The 23,021-nt window shown below is 45.1% G+C and overlaps 1 protein-coding gene across 6 annotated transcripts in view; it reads left to right on the top strand.

Annotated features, from left to right (window-relative positions):
- LOC144508601 (protein phosphatase EYA2-like) overlaps positions 1-23,021 on the top strand; it is a 250,240-nt gene that overhangs the window by 140,341 nt on the left and 86,878 nt on the right. For all 6 annotated transcript variants that reach the window (XM_078236741.1, XM_078236745.1, XM_078236744.1 and 3 more), the window contains exons 7-9: positions 13,428-13,510; positions 15,807-15,987; positions 21,605-21,747. In XM_078236741.1, the coding sequence (XP_078092867.1) occupies positions 13,428-13,510; positions 15,807-15,987; positions 21,605-21,747 (407 nt within the window). The remainder of the gene's footprint in view (positions 1-13,427; positions 13,511-15,806; positions 15,988-21,604; positions 21,748-23,021) is intronic.

Raw genomic sequence — 23,021 nt, forward strand, 5'->3', positions numbered from 1 at the left:
GAAACCGGAGCACCTGGAGGAAGCTCACGCAGACACGAGGAGAATGTGCAAACTCCACGCAGACAGAGACCCAAGCTGGGAATTGAACCCGGGTCCCTGGCACTGTGAGGCAGCAGTGCTAACCACTGTGCCACCATGCCAGTTGCAAAGAGCTGCAGATTATCCCAGTAAACCATGAGATGAAAGAGGTGGCACTGAGGGTTGATGGTAGTGTATACCCATTGAAAATCACCGACTGACAGATGCAAGAAAGTGACTGCAGAGTCACAGGGCCTACAGATTGGATGAATCCCATTGTTTTGAGATAGCATGCAAAGCCAAGTGAACGGGCCACTGTCAGATATTGACATTCTCAAGGCTGATATTGAAAGCCATGAAGATGTCTTGACAGAAAAAGGAGAGATTTCTTGACAGAAAAAGGACAGAATCCAGAAAGTTCAGCAACTAAAGAAGATTTCCAGAAATTTACAGCACTCCCAAGATGAAAAAATAGAACCAGAGAATAAAGTAGCTGACCTGGAAATACTGAGGGTTGAGTAGGTCACAACATGGCTGGAACGGAGCATATGGAAGAGCATATGCCAGCGGTACAGTGAGCAGAAGAGGCATCCAGGAGGGAGACCCGGAACCTCAGGTCAAAGCACATGCTTCAAATAGAATGACTTGAAAAGGAAAAGAATGACAGTGCTCGAGTTCAGACAGCAAATTAGTGAACTGCAGATGCGGCTTAACACTACATCACAGTCGGAGAATGACTTACTGGAGACCGATAGCAACATTTAAAAGAGGAAATGCTAGAAGCCTAGCAGAGCTGGCACAGCGGGATGTTGGAACAACTGGTGGAAGACAGGCAGAGGAGCGGATAGAAGAGAAAAATGTGGTGAAGAAGTATAATGCAGAGCTTGAGGAGAGGTACTGCCTGCCCAAAGATGGACTGCAGCACACTGCTCCAGCACAGAAGAGGAGGCAAAACATTTTTACCACCTAGGCTACAGTGAGAATTATTTTTATTTGAGAAAAGGAAATAAACCATAAGAGTTTCTGAAGGTGTTCAATTTATTTTTAAACTACCTCTACACTCCTCTTTAGCCCGACAGATACAGTCATGGGTTATCTGAACTCCTCAAATTTTGACCTCATGAGCATGATCAATTTTAATCACTCCACAATTGGTGGCCGTGCTTTCACTGCCTACATCCTAAAGCCTGGGGTCCCTCCATAAACCTCTTGAGCTCACTTTGCTCATTTGGGACATTCCTTCTAACTCTTTGACCATCTTTTGGTCATTTTCCCGAATGTGGCTTGGGTGTAACGTTTTCATTGTATAACGATACTGTGAAGCACCTTGTATTGTTTCACTACATTAGAGGTGCCATATAAATATGAGTTATTGTTGTAGGTGCAAACTTAAGCAGCAAAGTTAGTTATTACATTAAGATTGCGGCTTGAGACACCACAATCCATCTTTTTTTTCATTTCTGCTGACTGAGGTTTTAAAATTATTCCCCCCCCCCCCGCCCCCACCTCCCTCCCACTCTCTATAACAGCAGAGCTCACCAAATGTATTTTGTTCTGTACCCTTTAGAGAATGCAGATTGCAACGATTTTAGTCAGGCAATTGAGGTGGGGCTGCAATATGAGCTCCATGATTAAGGGCCAAATTGATGGTCCCAAGCGGGGAGCCCCATGCTCTGTACTTAAACAGAAGTGTCAGTTCCTCTAGCACTCCGGATGTAGAGCGCATACTGAGAGCCCTCTGTATAGTGTTGTTGGATCTTGTAAATAAAGGAAGGTTGGTGAAGGGACTTCTGCCTCCAAGGACTAAGTACACAGATGTACCTCCAAGGTTTGTGGCAATCAAGGACAGTAGCAAAGAACAGCCAGAGCTCAGTGCTTATTCGTAAAAGATATTTGTGTCAATACCTGAATAGGTGCAACTGGTAACGGGCATTAACGCGCTCAGCAATAACACTGATCACAGTAAATCGGCAAGCTTATGTATCCAAGTAGCCATTTTGAATCTTTTGCTTTCTTTCCGTATGCTTTTCCCAGCTAGCTTCTCCTTCTTTGCACGCATCCAAGTTGTCTTTATTCAAACGCTCAGGAGAAATGATCCCACTCCCTAATCAGATCATTTTGCAACAACAAGTCCACGTCATTCTCTGGTCAACCCAATCAGAGATGCAACCGAACTGTAAAGGAAAGGCCTATCTCCAGCCCCCTCCTCACCCCCAAACATGTGATTGGAACCATTTAAGCTGTGTAATTGCCTCATTGGTGAAAAAAAGGAGAATGCCATTTTTTTCTCTGTGATCACCAATGTTTCGGAATAGTGGCTCATTAATTATTGAGAGTACCTTGTTTCATGTTATTTTTTGTTTAAAGAGCAATTTGAGGTCATAACATACTTTTAAATATTCAGTCTGACTTATGATGTAAAAAAGCGATCAATGTGACTATCAGGACCTTCACTGAAATCTTAGCATTAACTCTTTTCCTTACAGTTTTCAGGTAAATAGTCATGGTTATCGTAGAATCACGGATTAAAACAGCCCAGAAAGAGACCATTTGGTCCCTTAGTCATGTGCCAGCTTTTTGCAATTTATCTCATTCCTCTGTTCCTTTCCCAAATCCCTTTGCTGCCAGATTTAAGTTTAGGGCGGCATGGTGGCACAGTGGTTAGCATTGTTGCCTCACAGCACCAGGGACCCAGGTTCAATTCTGTCTTGGGTCACTGTCTGTGTGGAGTTTGCACGTTCTCCCTGCGTCTGTGTGGGTTTCCTCCGGGTGCTCCTGTTTCCTCCCACAAAGATGTGCAGGTTAGATGGATTGGCCATGTTAAGTTGCCCCTTTGTGTCCCAAGATATATAGATTAGAGGGATTAGCGGGGTAAATACATGGGGTTACGGTGCAGACTCAATGAGCTGAATGGCATCCTTCTGCACTGTAGGGATTCTATGATTCCCATTGGAAATTTGTCTGGTCAGGTGAAGAGAATGGTTCAAAGTGTGAAGGGATTTGAAATGTCTGACAGATTTTTAGGTGGCTAACTGTATGGCAATGCATATTGGTGGAGGGGGTCTTGAGGCACAGTGGTAGCATCTCTACCCCTGGGCCAGAAACTCTGGGTTCGAATCCCACCTCAGGACTTCATAAGGTGGTCAAGCAGAGTTGTAAATCCTTCCAAAGCAGAAGAGTTTCCCAATTAGCCATATTGCAGAAGGTTAGTATTATCCCAGTTGGCCAGTAAATCGGCAAGCCTATGCAGAAGGCAACAACAAACTATTCAGTGCTATGCCAAGCATAATCATGGACGAATCCAAAGGAAATCCACTGTGGTCAATGCCCTCTTAGGAGGAGGATTGCATATTGGAATGTGAGATTAATACATGCTATAGGGATGTCAATTTGCATCGGTGAGCATTGATTTGGTTACAATTGCTGAGAGTATCCAATAAAGAGGAGCTTCCTACCACATACTCGAACCATCACTAAGTCTGCTTATTTCCAGCTCTGTGACATCACTTGACTCCAATCCTGCCTCACCTCATGTGCTGCTGAAACCCTCATGCATGCCATTGTTACCCCTAGAGTTGGATATCCCAATGCACTCCTGACCAGCCTCCCACATTCTACCCTCAGTAAATGTGAGGTCATCCAAAACCCTGATGCCCGTGTCCTAACTCCTGCCACGGCCCTTTCACCCATCATCCCTGTGCTCGCTGACTTACATTGGCTGCCAGTTAAGCAACACTTACCTCAATTTTAAATTTCTCATCCTCAATTTCAAATCTCTCCGAGGTCTCGCCCTTCCTTCCATCTATAATCTCCTCCAATTCCTTACCACCTGAAATATGTGTGCTCATTTACATCTCATCTCTTGAGGACTCCCCTTCCACCACCCCCCATCCCCAGTTTTAATCACTCCCCCATTGGTGGCTGTGCCTTTACCTGCCTAGTTCCTAAATTCTGGAATTCCCTTCCTGAACCTAAAACTCGGCTGTGAATCTGGAGCGGCACACGTCGGTTTTCAGACAGAGCCTGACTCTGACAGATTATGGGAATTTTTGCACCCATAGATTGGAGCTTAATAACTTCTGCATGCTAATGTCTTCAATTATATCTTAACACTCAGTTTAAGCTAAACAAACATGTGTTTTCTTGATGAGAAGTAACACAAGCAGAATGATGGATAATTACATTAAAGCTTATTCATATTTCTGAATAAACCAGTATCTTTTTGATGTGGGTTATTTATGGGTGATTACATATATCACTCCACAGATGAAAGCTTATGTTCTTTCTTAATATTTACCAACTTAATCCATCTGTTCTACTGTCATATTATGAGTCACTCTATCATTCATCGCTCACGATGTAAAAATATTCATCAGTGTGCAGTCTTTACATCTGTAATGTCTCCTCGTAGGAACCTGTTAGGCATTTTTAATATATATAAATGTATGCTTGTACATAAAATTCAGAAACTTAGACACATATCACGGGCGCAATTCACCCAAATTGGAACTACGTGCCCACAGCAGTGGGAAAACTGGAGTGTTTCCCGCTGTCTCTGACAACATCTTTCAAGTAGAATTCACCCAAAGAAAGATGCAAATTAATGCAGCTCAGGAAACCCGTCAGCCAGCATAGCTGTCCAGAGATTTTTAAAGGATGCCCCAATCTCCATGGTTGGAGACAGGTGCCTCTTCTCCCCAAAACTGAAATAGTGCCCCCCTCCTCCCTCCCATTCCCCCCCCACCCCGCCAAACCAGGGGTGCACCACAAATCCCTCAGCCCTCGTTAAAGAGGGGCATCCTCCCCCCGGACCACAGAAATAACAGATCCTCCCCCCAACACCCTACAGGGTGGCATGCCCAGCCCCACCCCATCAGCCTCCCTACCCCCCAGACCTCCACTCAGGCCCACCTTCAGGCCATATGCCTTGGCAGTGCCAAGAATGTACTGCCCACTGGCACCCTGGCAGTGACACCCTGGTCTGGTGCCTTGGGAACCTGAGGAGGGTCAAGGAGGTAAGTCCAGTGCCAGTGTTCGCTCTGCCACTGGCAGGATGCACAGGGAAGGTCTCACAAGGGTCCTGGGGGTTGAATGGGCACGGGCTGGGAGCAAGGATTTGACTTTGCCACTCTCGCCCAGAATGGGGGTGTCGTGGCTGGACTGCCCCTTCTAGCCCGAGCAGACTTGAAGATCCCCCACATGTCATGATGATTTCAGGCAGCTCTGTGATTAATATCTTCATTCCTGCCTGTCAGCTGTGAAAATTTGAAGTGGCCAGGTCACTTTAATCTCCATGCCCCCTGGACAGGTAGCAGATTTTTAAATCAGTGCAGCACTCCATTCTGCAGCAGGGATTTCCCTCTCTCCCTGTCAGAAGCTGCAGGTGTGAACAACCCCTTTGAAGTTCTCTGACAAAGATGAGATGTCAATTTCAGCGAGGGTGCTTCCTCTCCACAGGTGCGCACCCAGCCCCAGTGTATTCACACAACTTTTATTTGAAATCCCTGAGCCTTCCTGGAAAGCTGAAACCTTTTAAACCCTCTCTATTCCATTGAAAATCTTTGATCTCTTTCAATTTAGGGGTGCAGTGCTTTGAAATAGGATTTCATTGACAGCTAAATGGATTTCTACTCAACCTCTAGTCAGCTGTGTTTATTTACTCTTCGCTTCATGCTTGAATGCATCTTAAGTACCTCCCATGTTCCTAACCTCAATGTTTACAAAGACTCTAAGCCTGATTGACAACTATGGTTTATTCAAAGGGAATAAGCTGTCTGCAAAAGAAGAAGTGAAACCACTTAGGAGGGGGTGGTGGCAGAGTGGGTGTCTCGGGGTGTGAGGACAGCTGAGGTGGGGGAGTGGGGTCGGATCACCTTCATGCCTGCATGGTGTGAGGGTGACGAGTTATTTGAGTGGTGGTGGGGAAGGATGCCCCCTCTTTGCCGAGGGGTTGGTGGTGCTCCCCTGGACCCTCAGCATCCAGCACGCCAGGTCCATGCAGGTCATAGCCAGCACTAAAGCCCACCAGGTGCATTTTCCGCAGGAGAGGTGGGTGAATGGTAGGGAGCCGGTGAATGGGCCATCAAGACCACTAATTATATTACAATTACCAGGTTTGATTGTATTACAGTCAGCGGGTTGGCATAATAATTAGGTTGCCACCTGCCGTGGGCAAGAACCTGGTCGGGACCGGTGGGATAGATCGGTTGGATCCAATAGTCCTCACACCCCCAGCGAAAATCCCAAATTTTGACCAACACCCCATTCAGCAGGACACCGGGATTCCCACCGGTGAGGTCGGTGAATCCCGCCACCCAATATATATGGAATTTTATCTTCAAACTGTGGCCAGGATTTTCCAGCTGTGTCATGGTGGGATCAGCTACGGGAGATGCGGCAGCCCAGCCAAATGTCCACTGACTTTAGGCAGGACTGGGCGATCCCGGCTGCAGCAGGAAAATCCCGGCCCTATTTGCAATGGGCGGAATTTTGCCCAAAAAATGGCAGTCAGGTTCTGACTGAAAACCGGCGTGTTTTTCCCCAGACGATCAGGTAGGTTTTCTCTCCAGATCTTCTGATACAGGGATGCGTGTTTTATGCCGTCTTTCCTGAGGGGCAGGGTCTAAGCACGTCGGCAAGGCCGGCTCCAGAGATCTCAAAGTTAAAATACAGGCCACCCCGTGCCCTGCCCCCAAAGGATATCGGCCCCCCTTCCCTCCATCTATTATCGCCGTCTATCTTCCCCTGCCCCATGTCAGCAATCTTCCCCTACCCTCTGGCAGTGCCATGCCGGGTTGACATTGGCACTGCCAAGGCACCGCCCTGCCCTTTGCCTGACCACTCAGGGGCTGGACTGGCCTCCGTGCCCCCAGGGTGGCCATTTCAACTGCTGCAGAGCAGTAGTGATTCCCGCTGGCGTGATATCATTCCCGGCGGGGTGGTGGGGGCGGGGGGGGGGGGGGGGGGGGGGAAGGGGGTGGCCTGATGCTCCTGGAAGGTACGGTGCTGTGCTCTTGAGCCACATTTAACTCCATGCAGCTTGATGTAAATCAAGTTCACATCCTCGCTGAGGCCGACATCTGTCAATCGCCCATAAAGTTAGTTTACCAATCACTCTATCTGTTTAAATGATGTCACCGCACATCTGTATATTTGTAAACATGATTATCATCTCTACACACATCTGTAAACATGCCTATCTGTCTTTCCATCATCTCACCAACTATAGGGTTGCCCATTTTCCAGTCTAAAAACGCAGGCAGTAGAAACACACAAGCATTGTAACCGTTACAGTTCTACATTATGCCCATTTTGAACGTCACAGTGACAAATTGGGAATTGCAGTGCCCAATCTTTATGCATGTTCATGCCACTGCTAAATTTCAAAGAATCCCTACAGTGCATTCGGCCCATCGAGTCGGCACCGACTCTCCAACAGAGCATCTCAGCCAGGCCCTATCCCCGCAACCCTACGTATTTACCCTGCTAGTCCCTCCTAATCTACAAAATGGCATTTCTGCCATTTTCCTAAAACTACTTTTCATCAACCCCGACTCGCAAATGTTGTTTTAGTTTCATAGAACCATAGAATCTCTACAGTACAGAAGGAGGCCATTTGGCCCATCAAGTACCGACCACATTCCCACCCTGGCCCTATTCCCGTAACCCCACACATTTACCCTGCTAATCCCCCTGACACTAGGGTCAATTTAGCATAGCCAATCAATCTAACCCGCATAGTTTTGGAGTGTGTTAGGATACCGGAGCACCCAGAGGAAACCCACGCAGACACGGGGAGAATGTGCAAACTATACACAGGCAGTGACCGAGGCTGAAATTGAACCTGGTTCCCTGGCGCTGTGAGGCAGCAGTGCTAACCACTGTGCCACCGTGCCGCCCACACTGAGAGCTCCTCACTGAAATGCAGCATTTGATGATGCCACGACCCCAAAGGAAATTGGCTGGTGGTGAGCAAGGCGAAGGCCAAGCCTACTCCAATTTGGATTCTCCTGCATCGTTAATCATACCTTCATCCCTGATTCCCTCCTCACGACTCACCCCATTCTTTTGCTGCTTCTTGCATTTGTGACTTACATTAGGCAGTTGATTTACAGGACAGGCAGCTAAGTTTTTTGTACAACAGACACCAGCAGTTCACACAAAAAAAAGGTTAATCAGGCCCAAGGACCAAATCTGGGCTGGCATCCAGTTTCCCACTCAGAGCCGGATTATAACATGCTGAGGCCCTAAGCTATGTCAAGCATAAGAGGCCCCATGCAACAAAAATAATCCTTTATTATTCTCACAGAAAAGACACTGAAATTATAAATATGATAGTTTCATATTTGCATATATACAAAGGTGAAGACACCAAGAAAAATTAATAATCTAACTGAAACGGTGTATCATATAAAAGACCTGTTAATACTTTCAAATTAAAATATGATCATGATTTCTGAATTGTTATATATGAAATCTTTTTATCGACACCAACTGCAAAGCTACTCCACACAGCGGCAGCTTACTAAATGGAAACATTGGGCGGCAGGGTGGCACAGTGGTTAGCACTGCTGCCTCACAGCGCCAGGGATCCGTGTTCGATTCCCGGCTTGGGTCGCTGTCTGTGCAGAGTCTGCACGTTCTCCCCGTGTCTGTGTGGGTTTCTTCCAGGTGCTCCGGTTTCTTCCCACAGCCCAAAGATGTGCAGGTCAGGTTGATTGGCTGTGCAAAATTGCCCCTTAGTGTCCCAAGATATATGTATGTCAGGGGATAAAAGCAAATGACTGCGGATGCTGGAGAAAAGAGCTGGCGTTTTGAGCCCAGATTGTCATCAGCTCTTTTCTCTCAGATGCTGCCAGACCTGCTGAGATTTTCCAGCATTTTCTCTTTTAGTTTTCTATGTTAGGGGGGTTAGTAGAGTAAATATGTGGAGTTATGGGGTAAGCCTGGGTAATAGTCAGTGCAGACTCGATGGGCTGAATGGTCTCTTTCTGCACTGTAGGAATTCTATGATTCCACATCTTAGTATAGGTCCTTTGGCTTAAATGCCCTTTTAGGGTTGGGAAGCATTTTCCGATCAGGGCCAGTGTGATCTCCTGGACTCGTTTCGATCGCCTCAGGGGGTCGGAGAGGAATTTCCCAGATTTTTTTTTCCCCATATTGGCCCTGGGGTTTTCACTCTGGGTTTTCGCCTCTCCCTGGAGATCACATGGTCTGGAATGGGGGGGTAGGGGTGAGTTAATAGGTTGTGATGAACAAAGCATCATAGCTGTGAGGGACAGCTCGGGGATAGGATATTAGTATGTAGATAGGCTGGAAAATTGGGCGGGGATCCTGGATTCAGGATTCAATCCTGGACCGGGGAGCGGCGCGGGCTTGGAGGGCCGAAGGGCCTGTTCCTGTGCTGTATTGTTCTTTGTTCTTTGTTATCTGCATAATCCTCCTTAATATAAGCATGGAAGTGCCTTATTTCCTCAACGAGGATAACACCAACAGCTAGCTGTGGCCAGCAGCAGGGGTAACTGAACAAACTCTTTCATTTTGCCCGGCTTCACTGTTTCTCAATGGATTTTCATGACATTTTGAGATGAATAATTATTATACCTGCGCAAATATATGAACTCAATTTGACCAGAAGCCAATATATGCAGATTTTTGTCATATTAGAACAAAAAGTCCATATTTAGAGAGTCATTTTCCCAAATCTTTATTTAACAACCAATTATGAGAAAACTTGTTATTGAGTCAGTTGTTTTCTTACTTAGAGGCCCCTCATTTTTGAGTCCCTTAAGCTGTAGCTTAATTCACTTAAGTCTAAATCCAGCACCGCTTCCATTGGCTCTGAACCCAAAAAGTATGTCCATCAATAGCCCTGCCCGTCTATAAATTCATAAATGGATCATTGGGTATGTCTATCAACTTTCCCATACTTCAAACAAATACAATTATCTCAAAATTCTGCCCATCTGCTCATCCATAAATTCCTCTATTTATTTATTCATCAATACGCATTTCAAATTACAAATCTCCCCATTAATACCTCCTTCCACCTATAATCTATCAATCTACAAACGACTCAAACATTTAACTATTCATCAATCTGTCAATATATAAATATATTCATCTGGAAATTGGCCTATCTTTAAAATGTAACCATCTGTTAATCAGTAAATCTCCCCATCTGTCAATCTGCATTCATTAATCAATAATTCTCACCACCTGTCAGGCTATGAATCTCTGGGTTAGTAAATCCATCCAGCTACTAATATATAATTAATATGTTTCCCATCTGTCCATTTGGAAACCTAACAGTATATAAATCTGCCAATCTTATTCTGTCACTTGAGGCATCTGTCCATCCCGCCTTGTGTAATCTTAGATTTATATGAATGTTTCCCTTTTAACCAAACCCAGTGTTTCCAACATATTGTAAGTCTATTCATGTGTCTGGCGATTTATCTGCCATCTCTCTCTTTTCTATTTGCCCTGTGAACCTTCATTTTATGAACATGTCAGTCTTCAACTCATAAATTCTTATATAATGTTCTATCTCTTCCAAATGTCTGTATATCTAATCACACGTTATTGCACCTACAAATGTGTCCGTTCTTTTCTGCCTTTGCTACACTTGTTTTTGATTTGATTTGATTTGATTTACTATTGTTACATGTACAGTGAAAAGTATTGTTTCTTGCGGGCTATACACACAAAGCATACCTTTCATAGAGAAGGAAAGGAGCGGGTGCAGAATGTAGAGTTACAGTCATAGCTAGGGTGTAGAGAAAGATCAACTTAATATAAGGTAATATAAGGTAAGACATTCAAAGGTCTGATGGCAGCAGGGAAAAAGCTGTTCTTTTTCCCGACGGAAGAAGTTGGAAGAGAGTATGTCCAGGGTGCATGGGGCCCTTGATTATGCTGGCTGCTTTTCCGAGGCAGTGGGAAGTGTAGACAGTGTCAGTGCATGGGAGGCTGGTTTGCTTGATGGACTGGGCTACGTTCACAAACCTTTGTAGTTCCTTGCGGTCTTGGTCAGAGCAGGAGCCATACCAAGCTGTGATACAGCCAGAAAGGATATTTTCTATGGTGCATCTGTAAAAGTCTTTCTGTTTCTCAATGTTTGTCAATACCTTTGCGTGCATCTATTCATTAATCAGTCTGCACAGGCGTAAAAAATAATCAAAGAAGTTCATGCAATGTTGGCTTTTCTTTGAAGTCAATTAGAATTTAAAAGTGAAGAAGTAATGCTTCAGTTGTACGTAACCTTGGTCAGATTCCATCTGGACTACTGCATTCATTTTTGGGCAATGAATGACTAGAAAGATATATTGCTCCTGGAAGATGTTTAGATCAGATTCACTAGAATGATTCTTAAAAGGTTAAATTCTAGGAAACACTTTTATAAAGTTGGCTTGTATTTTGTTGAGTTTGCAAGGCTCGGGGATGATCTAACGAGGCATTTAAAGTGACAAAAGCATTTGGTAGAGTAAGGAAAACATTTCCTCTGGCCAGGGAATCCAGAACAAGAGAGCTCAGCTATTTGGAAGCAGAATCCAAAAACACTTTTTCACCCAACAGGTAGAGTGACTTCTTCCAAAATGCAGTCGTTCCGGCTCAATTGAAATCGCGCAGGTGACGATTGTCCATGAGTGAGCATTGGCAGTGAGTCTTGGCAGACTATTGAACTGTGCCGGCCACCAGAGATGAGTCCAAACTAATTCTATCATTGCCTATCATTAATAGGCTTATGCTTCCATCAGAAGTTGCCAGAGAACCATAATGGGATGTCCTTATTCTGAGATTTACTCTAAATCTACCTATCTGTTTGCTATCTATCCTATCTACTAGGGCGGCATTGTGGCACAGTGGTTAGCACTGCTGCCTCACAGTGCCAGGGACCCAGGTTTGGTTTCCACCCTGGGTTACTGTCTGTGTGAAGTCTGCCCATGTCTGCGTGGGTTTCCTCCGGGTGCTCCAGTTTCCCCCCACAATCCAAAGACATGCTGGTTAGGTGCATTGGCCATGTGGTGGCTAGGGGATTTTCACAGTAACTTCATGACAGTGTGAATGTAAGCTTACTTGTGACAATAATAAATAAGCCTTTAAACCTACTTTATGTCCTATATATCCACTAGTTTACATCTTAATTTGTTTATTCATCTATAAATCTGTCTGTCAATCGATAAGTCTACCCAATCCATCTGTAAACTTCAGAACATTACCATTAGCAAATGAGGACTCAATGGCTGGAATGCTCCAATGTCACCACTGCCAATGAGAACAGAGAATTTGTTACTCAGCCAAAACTCCATTCACTGCAGCGGGACTGGAGAATCCCAGCTGCCGGCGAGGTCAGAGAATCCCGGCCAATCTGTTTGGGTGAGAGTTCCTTGTCTGCTATTTTAAAAGAAGCATTAAAATAAAGGGTTGACTAAAATCACGCAACATGATTTCACCATTCAACTTCAAAGTGATGAATATATTAAAATCTTAATCTGTCAATATTTAAATGAATCCATCTATAAATTTAGGACAGTAGGAATGTTTGTCCACCTGTGAGTCTACCATCCTTCATTTATGCCCCAGCCCATTATCCCTTCACGTATCTAAGTTTAAGTTTATTTATTAGTGTCACAGGTAGGCTTACATTAACATTGCGATGAAGTTACTGTGAAAATCCCCTAGTTGCCACACTCCGGCGCCTGTTCGGGTACACTGAGGGAGAATTTAGCATGGCCAATGCACCTAACCAGCATATCTTTCGGACTGTGGGAGGAAACTGGAGCACCCGGAGGAAACCCACATAGACACGGGGAGAACGTGCAGACTCCGCACAGGCAGTGACCCAAGCCAGGAACCGAACCCAGGTCACTGGTGCTGCGAGGCAGCGGTGCTAATCACTGTGCCACCGGGCCGCCCCCACCGTGCCGTATCTAGCGGTCTTCCATCTGTAAATGTGTCTATTTGTCTGTCTAGCATACTTCACCTGTCATTATATAAATCTGCCCTATGCCAACCTATAAACCTTTCCACCTGTTCATTTGTAAGTCTGTTCATCTGTAAATCAATCCATGTGCAAACCTATCCATCTGTAAACTGTCTCCATTCATAAATCTGTCTGTCCGTAGTTACGTTCCTCTGTAAACGTTTCTTTGTATCTCTTGCCATTCACTCCACATATTGCTTTATGAAAATTGGATTGTTTAAACCAGCAGTTGTTTAAGTCAATGAGAACAGATGGTTCCTGGAAGGGGGAGGGGGAGAGGGGGGAATGGTAGGAGGAGGGTCATTATGATATGTATACAAAATACATGTGCAGGCTGGAAATAGAGCAGATTTGCAGTCACGGTATGTGTGCCAATATGTGCTTCTTCTTTGTGAATATAATTGGGTCTGTTCTCATTTCGCAGGCAGTGGGCTGACAGCAACATCAGGGATTTATCAGGGAAATAATACAATCACCAGCTCTACAGGCTTCAACAGTGCACAACAGGTATGACCAAGATCATTCAATTCTTGACCTACAGATCTTGTGAGTTACTTGTTAGCAGTGCTATAATCCCCCAGAGACTGACATTATTGTGCCTACACTATCTGAGCTAGTATATGAATATATTAAAACGCATAAAAAAAAATTGCATGCATCAGGGCCTGATCAACGTTCAGGCTTGGGCTGATAATTGGCATATAGCATTCACAGCACACCATGTAATGACCATCTCCAACAAGAGAAAGTCTCTACCTCCCTCTGACATTATGTGTTCTGTGGCATTACCATCACTGAATCCCCCACCATCAACATCCTGGGAGGTGAGGGGAAGGGGCGGGGAGGGTCACAATTGACCCGAAGCTTAACTGGACCAGCCACACCAGTACTGTGGCTACAAGAGTAGGTGAGAGGTTGGGCATTGTGTGGCAAGTAACCCATCCCCTGACTCCCCAAAACCTTTTCCATCACATGCAAGCCACAAGTTAGAAGTGTGATGGAATATTCTTTACTCCAACAACACTCAAGAAGTTTGACACCATCCAGGATAAAGCAGCCCAATAGATTGGCACATTACCCACAATCATAAACATTAATTCCCTCCACCACTAAGCACTGTGACTGCAGTGTCTGCCATCCACAAGATACAATGCAGCAACAATGTCCAAAGGTGTCCAAACGTAAGGGCAGCAGGCACTTGGAAACACCAACACATTTCCCTTCAAGTCATACGTCATCCCGACTTGGAAATATATTGCTGCCATCCCTCCGGCGTCACTGAGAGAAATTGATAGGGTGGATATCAGGAGGATGTTTCCTCTTGTGGTGAAGACTAGAGCTAGGGGACACAGTTTAAGAATAAGCCATCTCACGTTTAAGCCGGAGATGAGGGGAAATTATTTCCCTTAGAGAGTTGTTAGTCTGTGGAATTTATTTATTTATTAAGGTCACAAGTAGGCTTACATTAACACTGCAATGAAGTTGCTGTGAAAATCCCCTAGTCACCACACCCCAGCACCTGTTCGGATACACTGAGGGAGAATTTAGCACGGCCGATGCACCTAACCAGCACGTCTTTCAGACTATTGAAGGAAAGCGGAGCACTCGGAGGAAACCCACGCAGACAGGGGAGAATGTGCAGACTCCACGCAGAGAGTGACCCAAGCCAGGAATCAAACTTAAGTCCCTGGCGCTGTGAGGCAGCAGTGCCACTGCCACCGTGCTTCCCCAGAAAGCAGTGTGGGCTGAACCATTGAATTTATTCAAGGCTGATTCAGATCAATTTTTGATTGACAAGAGAGTCAGCGTTCCGGGAAGTAATCAGGAGAGTGGAGTTGAAACCACAACCAAATCAGCCATGACCTTATCAAATGGTGGAGTAAACTCGAGGGGACAAACAACCTATTCATGTTCCTATGTTCTATGTGCCTATGTTTCTACAACATCTCTCCTCAGCAACCAGAATGTGAACACCCTCTTCATCAGCTGGTTAGACGAATCCTGACTCAGTCAAACAGCATTAGCTTTCCCAATTCCAATGTTTTTATAATCAATAAACAAAAGCGCTGAAAGAAAGTAATTTTTCCCCTGATTTGCTCCCTCCAGTGTGTTGGAGATTAATTATCAGTTCCTGTTGACAAGAGGAGGTAAGGAATTTACAAAAGGGACCCCCGGACCACACTGGAGGGTTGGTAACTCTATTCTACTGAGCAAAGCATTTGCGGTGGATGTTCTGCACAAGCCATTAAAATGGTTTTGGGTCCTACCTACATATTTTAACTCCTATCCCACCTGGTTTCTGCTGGACAGGTGTACTGGACAGTGCCACACCCCCTCCCCCCATCCTTAGGTTCCCATGGAAGATTGATTGGCATTGTGCTAGCAACCCAGAGGGACCTGGGTGTCCTTGTGCACCAGTCGCTGAAGGTAAGCGACTGGATCATTTAGGACGGAGATGAGGAGACATTTCTTCACCCAAAGAGTGGTGAGCCTGTGGAATTCATTACCACAGGAAGTAGTTGATGCAAAATATTGAATGTATTCAAGAGGTGGCTGGATATAGCACTTGGGGCAAATGGGATCAGTGGTTATGGGGAGAAAGCAGGATTAGGCTACTGAGTTGGATGATAAGCCATGATCATGATGAATGGTGGAGCAGGCTGAAGGGGCTAAATGGCCTGCTCCTATCTTCTATGTTTCTATGTAATTCAGATCGCACAGAAAAATCTCTGACGTTAATTGTATGGAAGTGATCTTTCTTCTCCGTAACCTAACATATTGTTGCTTGTTTCTGTTTCCTCAGGAATATACTGCATATCCAGGCTTCCCACAGGGACAGTATCCACAGTATTACAGTTCTCCATACAGCTCTCCGTACGTAACCGCAAATAGCATTAGTCCTTCAGCCATTTCTGGAATGACCTATCAGATCCCGGAGCCACCGATTGCTATCAGCAATCAAACAAGTGCAGAGTCAATGCCAGGTAAGGGCCAGAAACATTTTTTTTCTTATTTACTCCTTTTTCAGCACTCCTCAGCACTGGACATTACAGTGTGAATGTAGGCCTGCTTGTGACTAATAAATAAACTTTAACTTTAGTGTTAGACTAAATCACTTCAATACATACAGTCCTGCAACGAAGTGACATATATGTCACTGTGATATCATTCAGGTGTACAACATATATGGGAACGTTTATTTATTAGTGTCACAAGTAGGCTTACATTAACACTGCAATGAAGTTACTGTGAAAATCCTCCAGTAGCCACACCCCGGCACCTGTTCGGGTACACTGAGGGAGAATTTAGCATGGCCAATACATCTAACCAGCACGTCATTCAGACTGTGGGAGGAAACCAGAGCTCCCGGAGGAAACCCACGCAGGCACAGGGAGAACGTGCAGACTCCGCACAGACTCCCAGTGACCCAAGCCGGGAGCTGAACCGGGGTCCCTGGCACTGTGGGGTAGCAGTGCCAATCACTGTGCCACTGTGCCGCCCAGACTCGGTGTATGGAGGACTAGTTTAAATTGCTTACCACCACCTTTTCAAGGCAACTAGGAATGAGCAACAAATGCTGGTGTGGCCAGCGATTTTCAAATCCCATGAAAAGGCTTTTTGTAAAAAGTTCTTAAAAACTAAGTGATGAGGAGAGAAAGGTGTCATAGAATCATAGAATAGAATCATAGAATAGAATCATAGAATCCCTACAGTGCAGACGGAGGTCATTTGGCCCATCGGGTCTGCACCAACTCTCCGACAAAGCATTTTACCCAGGCCCTCTCCATGTAACCGCACATATTTGCCTCAATAGTCACCCAACCTACACTAAGGGGCAATTTATTATGGCCAGTCAACCTAACCCGCACATCTTTAGACTGTGGGACGAAACTGGAGCACCTGGATGAAACCTATGCAGATACATGGAGAAACTCCACACAGGCGGTCACCCAAGGCTAGAATTGGACCCGGATCCCTGGCACTGTTACCCGGGTTCAATTCCTGCCTTGGGTGACATCTGCCAAGCGAATGAGGACACCAGAACATCCTGTTCTCAATGCTGCAACACACAACCTGTAATATTATGTCATAAAAAGTAAAACATTTGGCCATTTGCTTTTTAAAATGGAACTGTCCTTTGAAACACCATTGCTCTTACATCACTGTCAGGTCTCCCTCAATATGGGTTCTCGATTATTTTAGGCAATTGCACCATTCTTAGCTCCTCCAGGTAAATGACTTGTTAGAACATAGAAATTTATAGTGCAGAAGGAGGTCATTTAGCTCTTCAGCTACATGCTGGCAGCCAAATAGTCACCAACCCTAATCCCTCCTTCCTACTCTTGGTTTGTAACCTAGTAGGTTATGGCACTTCAAGTACTTTTTCAATGTTATGAGGGTTTTGCCTCCCCTCAATTCCCCTCTGAAACTTCTGCCCTCTCACCCTTCTGGCTATGGACTTCTGTACCAAGGGATATTGGTCTTTCCTATCCACTCTACCAAGACCTCTAATGTTATATACCTCAATCCAGTCTCCTCTCAGTCTCCTGTGCTGCAAAAAAAACAACGTTAGCCTATCTAATCTTTCCTCATCACTAAAATTCTCAAGTCTGGGCAACGTCCTCGTAAATCTCTTCTGTATTCTCCCGAGTGCAATTATATCTTTCCTATAGTGCAGTGATCAGAACAGTGCATAGTACTCCAACCTGGAGTACTCCAACTGTGATGTGCATGATGTGGAGATGCCGGTGTTGGACTGGGGTGGGCGCAGTGAGAAGTCTCACAACGCCAGGTTAAAGTCCAACTGGTTTATTTGGAATCACGACCTGACGAAGGAGCAGCGCTCTGAAAGCTCGTGATACCAAATAAACCTGTTGGACTTTAACCTGGTGTTATGAGACTTCTTACTGTGCCAACTGTGATGTAACTAGTGTTTTGTACAGTTCCAGCATAACCTTCTAGCTAATAAAGGGAAATATTCATATACCTTCTTGATCACCTGTTCTACCTGTCCAGCCACCTTTAGGGATCTGCGGACACACATTCCAAGGTCTCTTTTTTCCTCTAAGAGCAAGACATATTCTCACAAATGAGGGACAAATGAAGATGGAACTTCATTTGTCACTGTTCAGCGACCTGACTAATCCCCTGGCCAATTTTTTTACCGTCTGCAAACTTCTAAATCTTAACCCCCCTAAACTGAATTCCAAATCATTTATATATACCACAAGGGACCTAGCGCTGATCCCTATATAACACAACTGGAAACACTTGCAAAAACATCCATATTACTCTTTGCTTCCTGCCTCTGAGCCAACTTTGGATCCAACCTGTCACGTTGCCTTGTATCCCATGGAATTTTCTTTTTGTGACCAATCTGCCCTTTGAAACCTTATCAAAAGCCTTGCTAAAATCCATATGGTCTAAATCTAATGAAGTAACCTCATTGATTTTCCTTGTCACTTCCTCAAAAAATATGTATAATTTTAAGTTTCTCCAGATCAATCTAATAATTTTCAATTTCCCTCTTCTAATATGCCTCTTCCAATTTCACCAGGATTATTATGCCAATCTCGGCAAAGTACAAGTGGATCAAAGATGGGTAGCGGTTAAAATAATGGCCAGGACTCTCCAGCTGTTCATGCCCCGCTGCCAGTGCGGACAAAGAATTTGACGCTCAACCAAATCTCTGTTCACTGCAGTGGGACTGGAGAATCCCGCTGGCATGAATGGCCAGAGAATCCTGCCCAATATCTGAAAACTAAAGTAATGTCAATGTCATGTAATGAAGGGGCTGGATAGGGTAGAGGTGGAGAGATTCTTTCCACTTAGAAAGGAAGCTAGAACTAGAGGGCACAGCCTCAAAATAAAGGGGGGTCAGTTTAGGACAGAGTTGAGGAGGAACTTCTTCTCTCAGAGGGTGGTGAATCTCTGGAATTCTCTGCCCACTGAAGTGGTGGAGGCTACCTCGTTGAATATGTTTAAATCACGGATAGATGGATTCCTGATCGGTAAGGGAATTAGGGGTTATAGGGATCAGGTGGGTAAGTGGAACTGATCCACTTCAGATCAGCCATGATCTTATTGAATGGCGGGACAGGCTCGAGGGGCTAGATGGCCTACTCCTGCTCCTATTTCCTATGTTCTTATGTGTTATCTTAACCTGCAGCAAGGTAGAAACAACTACTGAGAATATGACTAATACTTGATCTTTAGCTTTGTCCCTTTGGTGGAGGGTCAATGACTAGGGGGTGCAGATTTAAGGTATGGGGCAGGAGGTTTAGAGAGGAAGTGAGGAAAACCTTTTCACCCAGAGGGTGGTGGGAGTCTGGAACTCAAGGCCTGAAAGGGAGGCGGGGGCAGAGACCCTCATAACATTTAAGAAATATTTAGATGTTCATTTGCAATACCAGGCTCTACAAGGTCATGGGCCAAGTGGGATTAGAATAGTTAGGTGGCTGTTTTTGACTGCGCAGATGTGATGGGTTGAAGGGCCTTCTCTGTGTTGTATCTTTGATTTAATAATGACTCTATCTTTATTTGCAAATTAAATTGGATGCTATATTGAAATGCATTTATCTAATAAAAATATTGTAACATATTTGATAACAATGATTACAAATTACGAACTTAATAATTTGTTGCTTCACAAAGTATTATTAGATCTGGGTGGATGATTTTAATGCACTGAAGTATTGTTGGTTTAAGAAATAGGAACAGAGCAGAATATGTCATTGTTTATGAACTGAAATAGTTGCTTTGGGGTGACTTGTTTAAGGTAAAAATCTGGTACCTATCAGGGAAGACTTGAATAGGATTCTTTATAAGTTTCCTTTTTAGCGAATGCTCATGGTGTAAAGTGAAGAAATGTGAGAAGTCAGCCCATATGTAAAGGGCATCTTCTGCTTCGCCAAGATGCAAAGATCCCAATGGCACATCAGCATGACAATAACTGGGGGAAAAAATTCTTCAGATACTTTGGAATGCATGTTGTAAATGGAATAGAAATCTGATGATTCAGCTGTGAGCCAGTTCCAGTAGTTTATCACCTGGCAATCATTACCACATAACAGTGTGACGACACAATCCATGTGGAAAATGTTTACACTCGATGAAGGGGGATTAACAGTCTTGATGTGGCAAGTAACCCAGTAACAGAATCAGTATGGAAAATAATTACAATCAGTGAGATTAAAGTAAATCATGGGGCTGATCTTGAGCCCACGCTTTCTGTCCTTGCGAATGTCGGTGCGGGCTCAAGATCTGGAATTCGCAGATCTCGCCAGCAAGGTCACGATTTCAGATATTCCTCACCCCTCGCCGGAAACACCAACATGCATTTCAATAAATTTTAAAATCATTAATCCTCGCCAGATGTTAGCACCCCACTGTATATTAACACCGCGCCAACGTGACATCATGTCAGCGTGGTTTACAACAGGTTCACCTGGACATGAACCTGTTGTCGGGGTCTTCCCAGAAGCGTCACGGTGATTATAGCCCCCAGGGGAGAGGGACATGGCCAGGCAGTGGCCTGGCACTGCCCTTTGGCATGATTGGCACTGCCAGGTTTGCACCATGCCCATACCAAAATGGCAGTGCCAACTTGTACCATGGGGTGGGCCCCAGTGGGAGCTTCATGTGAGGTGGAGTGGAGGGTGGGGATCGAATTCATTTAGATGTGGTGGTGGCCGGGAACAAATGGAGAAGCAGGGGGTGCCGGTGATGGCCATTGGGGGAGGGGGGGGGGGGGGGGCGGGGGGTGGCAAAAGGAAGTTGGTGCCAGCTTGGACTGTGGTGGTAGGGAGGAACCAATCATCGGGTGGGAGGAAGGGGTCTGATGATTGGGGTGCAGTGGGGAAAGGGCCAATAGGGGAAGGAATTATTGATGGGACGAAGTGGGGTCGTAAGATCTGGAGAGAAATCTAGCATGTTTTTTTGGAGAGAAGTATGCCTACTTTCTTGCCCAAAAAAACACTGCAATTTTTTGGCAAGACTCCCCCCAACAAGAGTCCCTGTGGAAAGCTAAACAACGAATAGAAAATATGTCTCTGTCTCTTCAGCAGTCAACGTGCCTCACAGCGCCAGGGGCTCAGGTTCAATTCCTGGCTTGGATCACTATCTGTGTGGAGTCTGCACATTCTCCCCGTGTCTGTGTGGGTTTCCTCCAGGTGCTGCATGTTTCTTCCCACAGTCCAAAAGACATGCTGGTTAGCTGCATTGGCCATGCTAAATTCATCTTAGTGTACCCAAACTGGCACTGTAGTGTGGCAACTGGAGGATTTTCACAGTAACTTCATTGCAGTGTTAATGTGAGCCTAATTGTGACACTAATAAATAAATTATACTAAACTTTACCCTGTCTGACCATCATCAAATGCAAAGTAGGCCCTGTATATTGGTGCATTTTTACAATTTATAATGTCAGTAGCAGTGGAATGCTGTCATTGCCTCTTTATACAGTAACTGGGCCAGTTATGTTTTCATGTTCTTAAAAGTGACAAACTTACATATTAAAATAAAATTGCAACTGCTCTGAAACTTGAAGAATCCCTGTTGGTTTTCGGATTGTTCTGAATGGTTCACATTTGCTTGCTTCAGGAGATTACAACACTGTCAATCGTGCCAGAACCCCCGTGAAAGATTTGGATTCAGATCGACAGCGGAGAAGTTCAGATGGGAAGTTACGTGGGAGATCGAAAAGGAACAATGATCCTTCCCCTCTACTAGACACTGACATTGAGGTATTTTTGATTTGATTTGGTTGGATTTATTATTGTCACATGTATTAGTACATAGTGAAAAGTATTGTTTCTTGTGCGCGATACAGACAGAGCATACCGTTCATAGAGAAGGAAAGGAGAGGGTGCAGAACGTAATGTTACAGTCATAGCTAGGATGTAGAGAAAAATCAACAGGGCAGCACGGTGGCACAATGGTTAGCACTGCTGCCTCACAGCACCAGGGACCCAGGTCACTGTCTGTGTGGAGTTTGCACATTCTCCCTGTGTCTGCGTGGGTTTCCTCCAGGTGCTCTGGTTTCCTCCCACACTCCAAAAGATGTGCGGGTTAGATTGATTGGTCATGCTAAGTTGACTCTTCGTGTCAGGGGGATTAGCAGGGTTAATGTGTGGGGTTATGGGGATAGGGCCTGGATGGGATTGTGGTCGTAACAGACTCAATGGACCGGATGGCCTCCTTCTGTACTGTAGGGATTCTATGATTAATATAAGGTAGGTCCATTCAAAAGTCTGATGGCAACAGGGAAGAAGCTGTTCTTGAGTCAGTTGGTACGTGACGTCAGATTTTTGTATCTTTTTCCTGATGGAAGAAGGTGGAAGAGAGTATGTCTGGGGTCCTTGATTATGCTGGTTGTTTGTCCAAGGCAGCAGGAAGTGTAGACGGAGTCAATGGATGAGAGGCTGGTTTGTGTAATGGATTGGGCTTCGTTCACGATCCTTTGTCGTTTCATAGAATCCCTACAGTGCAGAAGGAGGCCATTCAGCCCATCGAGTCTGCACCAACCACAATCCCACCCAGGCCCTACCCCCACATATTTACCCACTAATCCCTCTAACCTACGCATCTCAGGACTCTAAGGGGCAATTTTTAACCTGGCCAATCAACCTAACCCGCACATCTTTGGACTGTGGGAGGAAACCGGAGCACCCGGAGGAAACCCACGCAGACACGAGGAGAATGTGCAAACTCCACACAGACAGTGACCCGAGCCGGGAATCGAACCCGGGACCCTGGCGCTGTGAAGCAACAGTGCTAACCACTATGCTACCGTGCCGCCCCTTTCTTGTGGGTTTGGACAGAGCAGGAGCCATACCAAGCTGTGATACAACCATAAAGAATGCTTTCTATGGTGCATCTGTAAAAGTTGGTGAGAGTCATAGTGGATGCGCCAAATTTCTTTAGCCTCCTGAGAAAGTAGAGGTGTTGGTGGGCTTTCTTAAGTATAGCGTCGGCGTGGAGGGACCAGGACAGCTTGTTGGTAATCTGAATCTTAGAA

The sequence above is a fragment of the Mustelus asterias genome, chromosome 20, assembly GCF_964213995.1.
Source record: "Mustelus asterias chromosome 20, sMusAst1.hap1.1, whole genome shotgun sequence".
Lineage (NCBI taxonomy): Eukaryota > Metazoa > Chordata > Chondrichthyes > Carcharhiniformes > Triakidae > Mustelus > Mustelus asterias.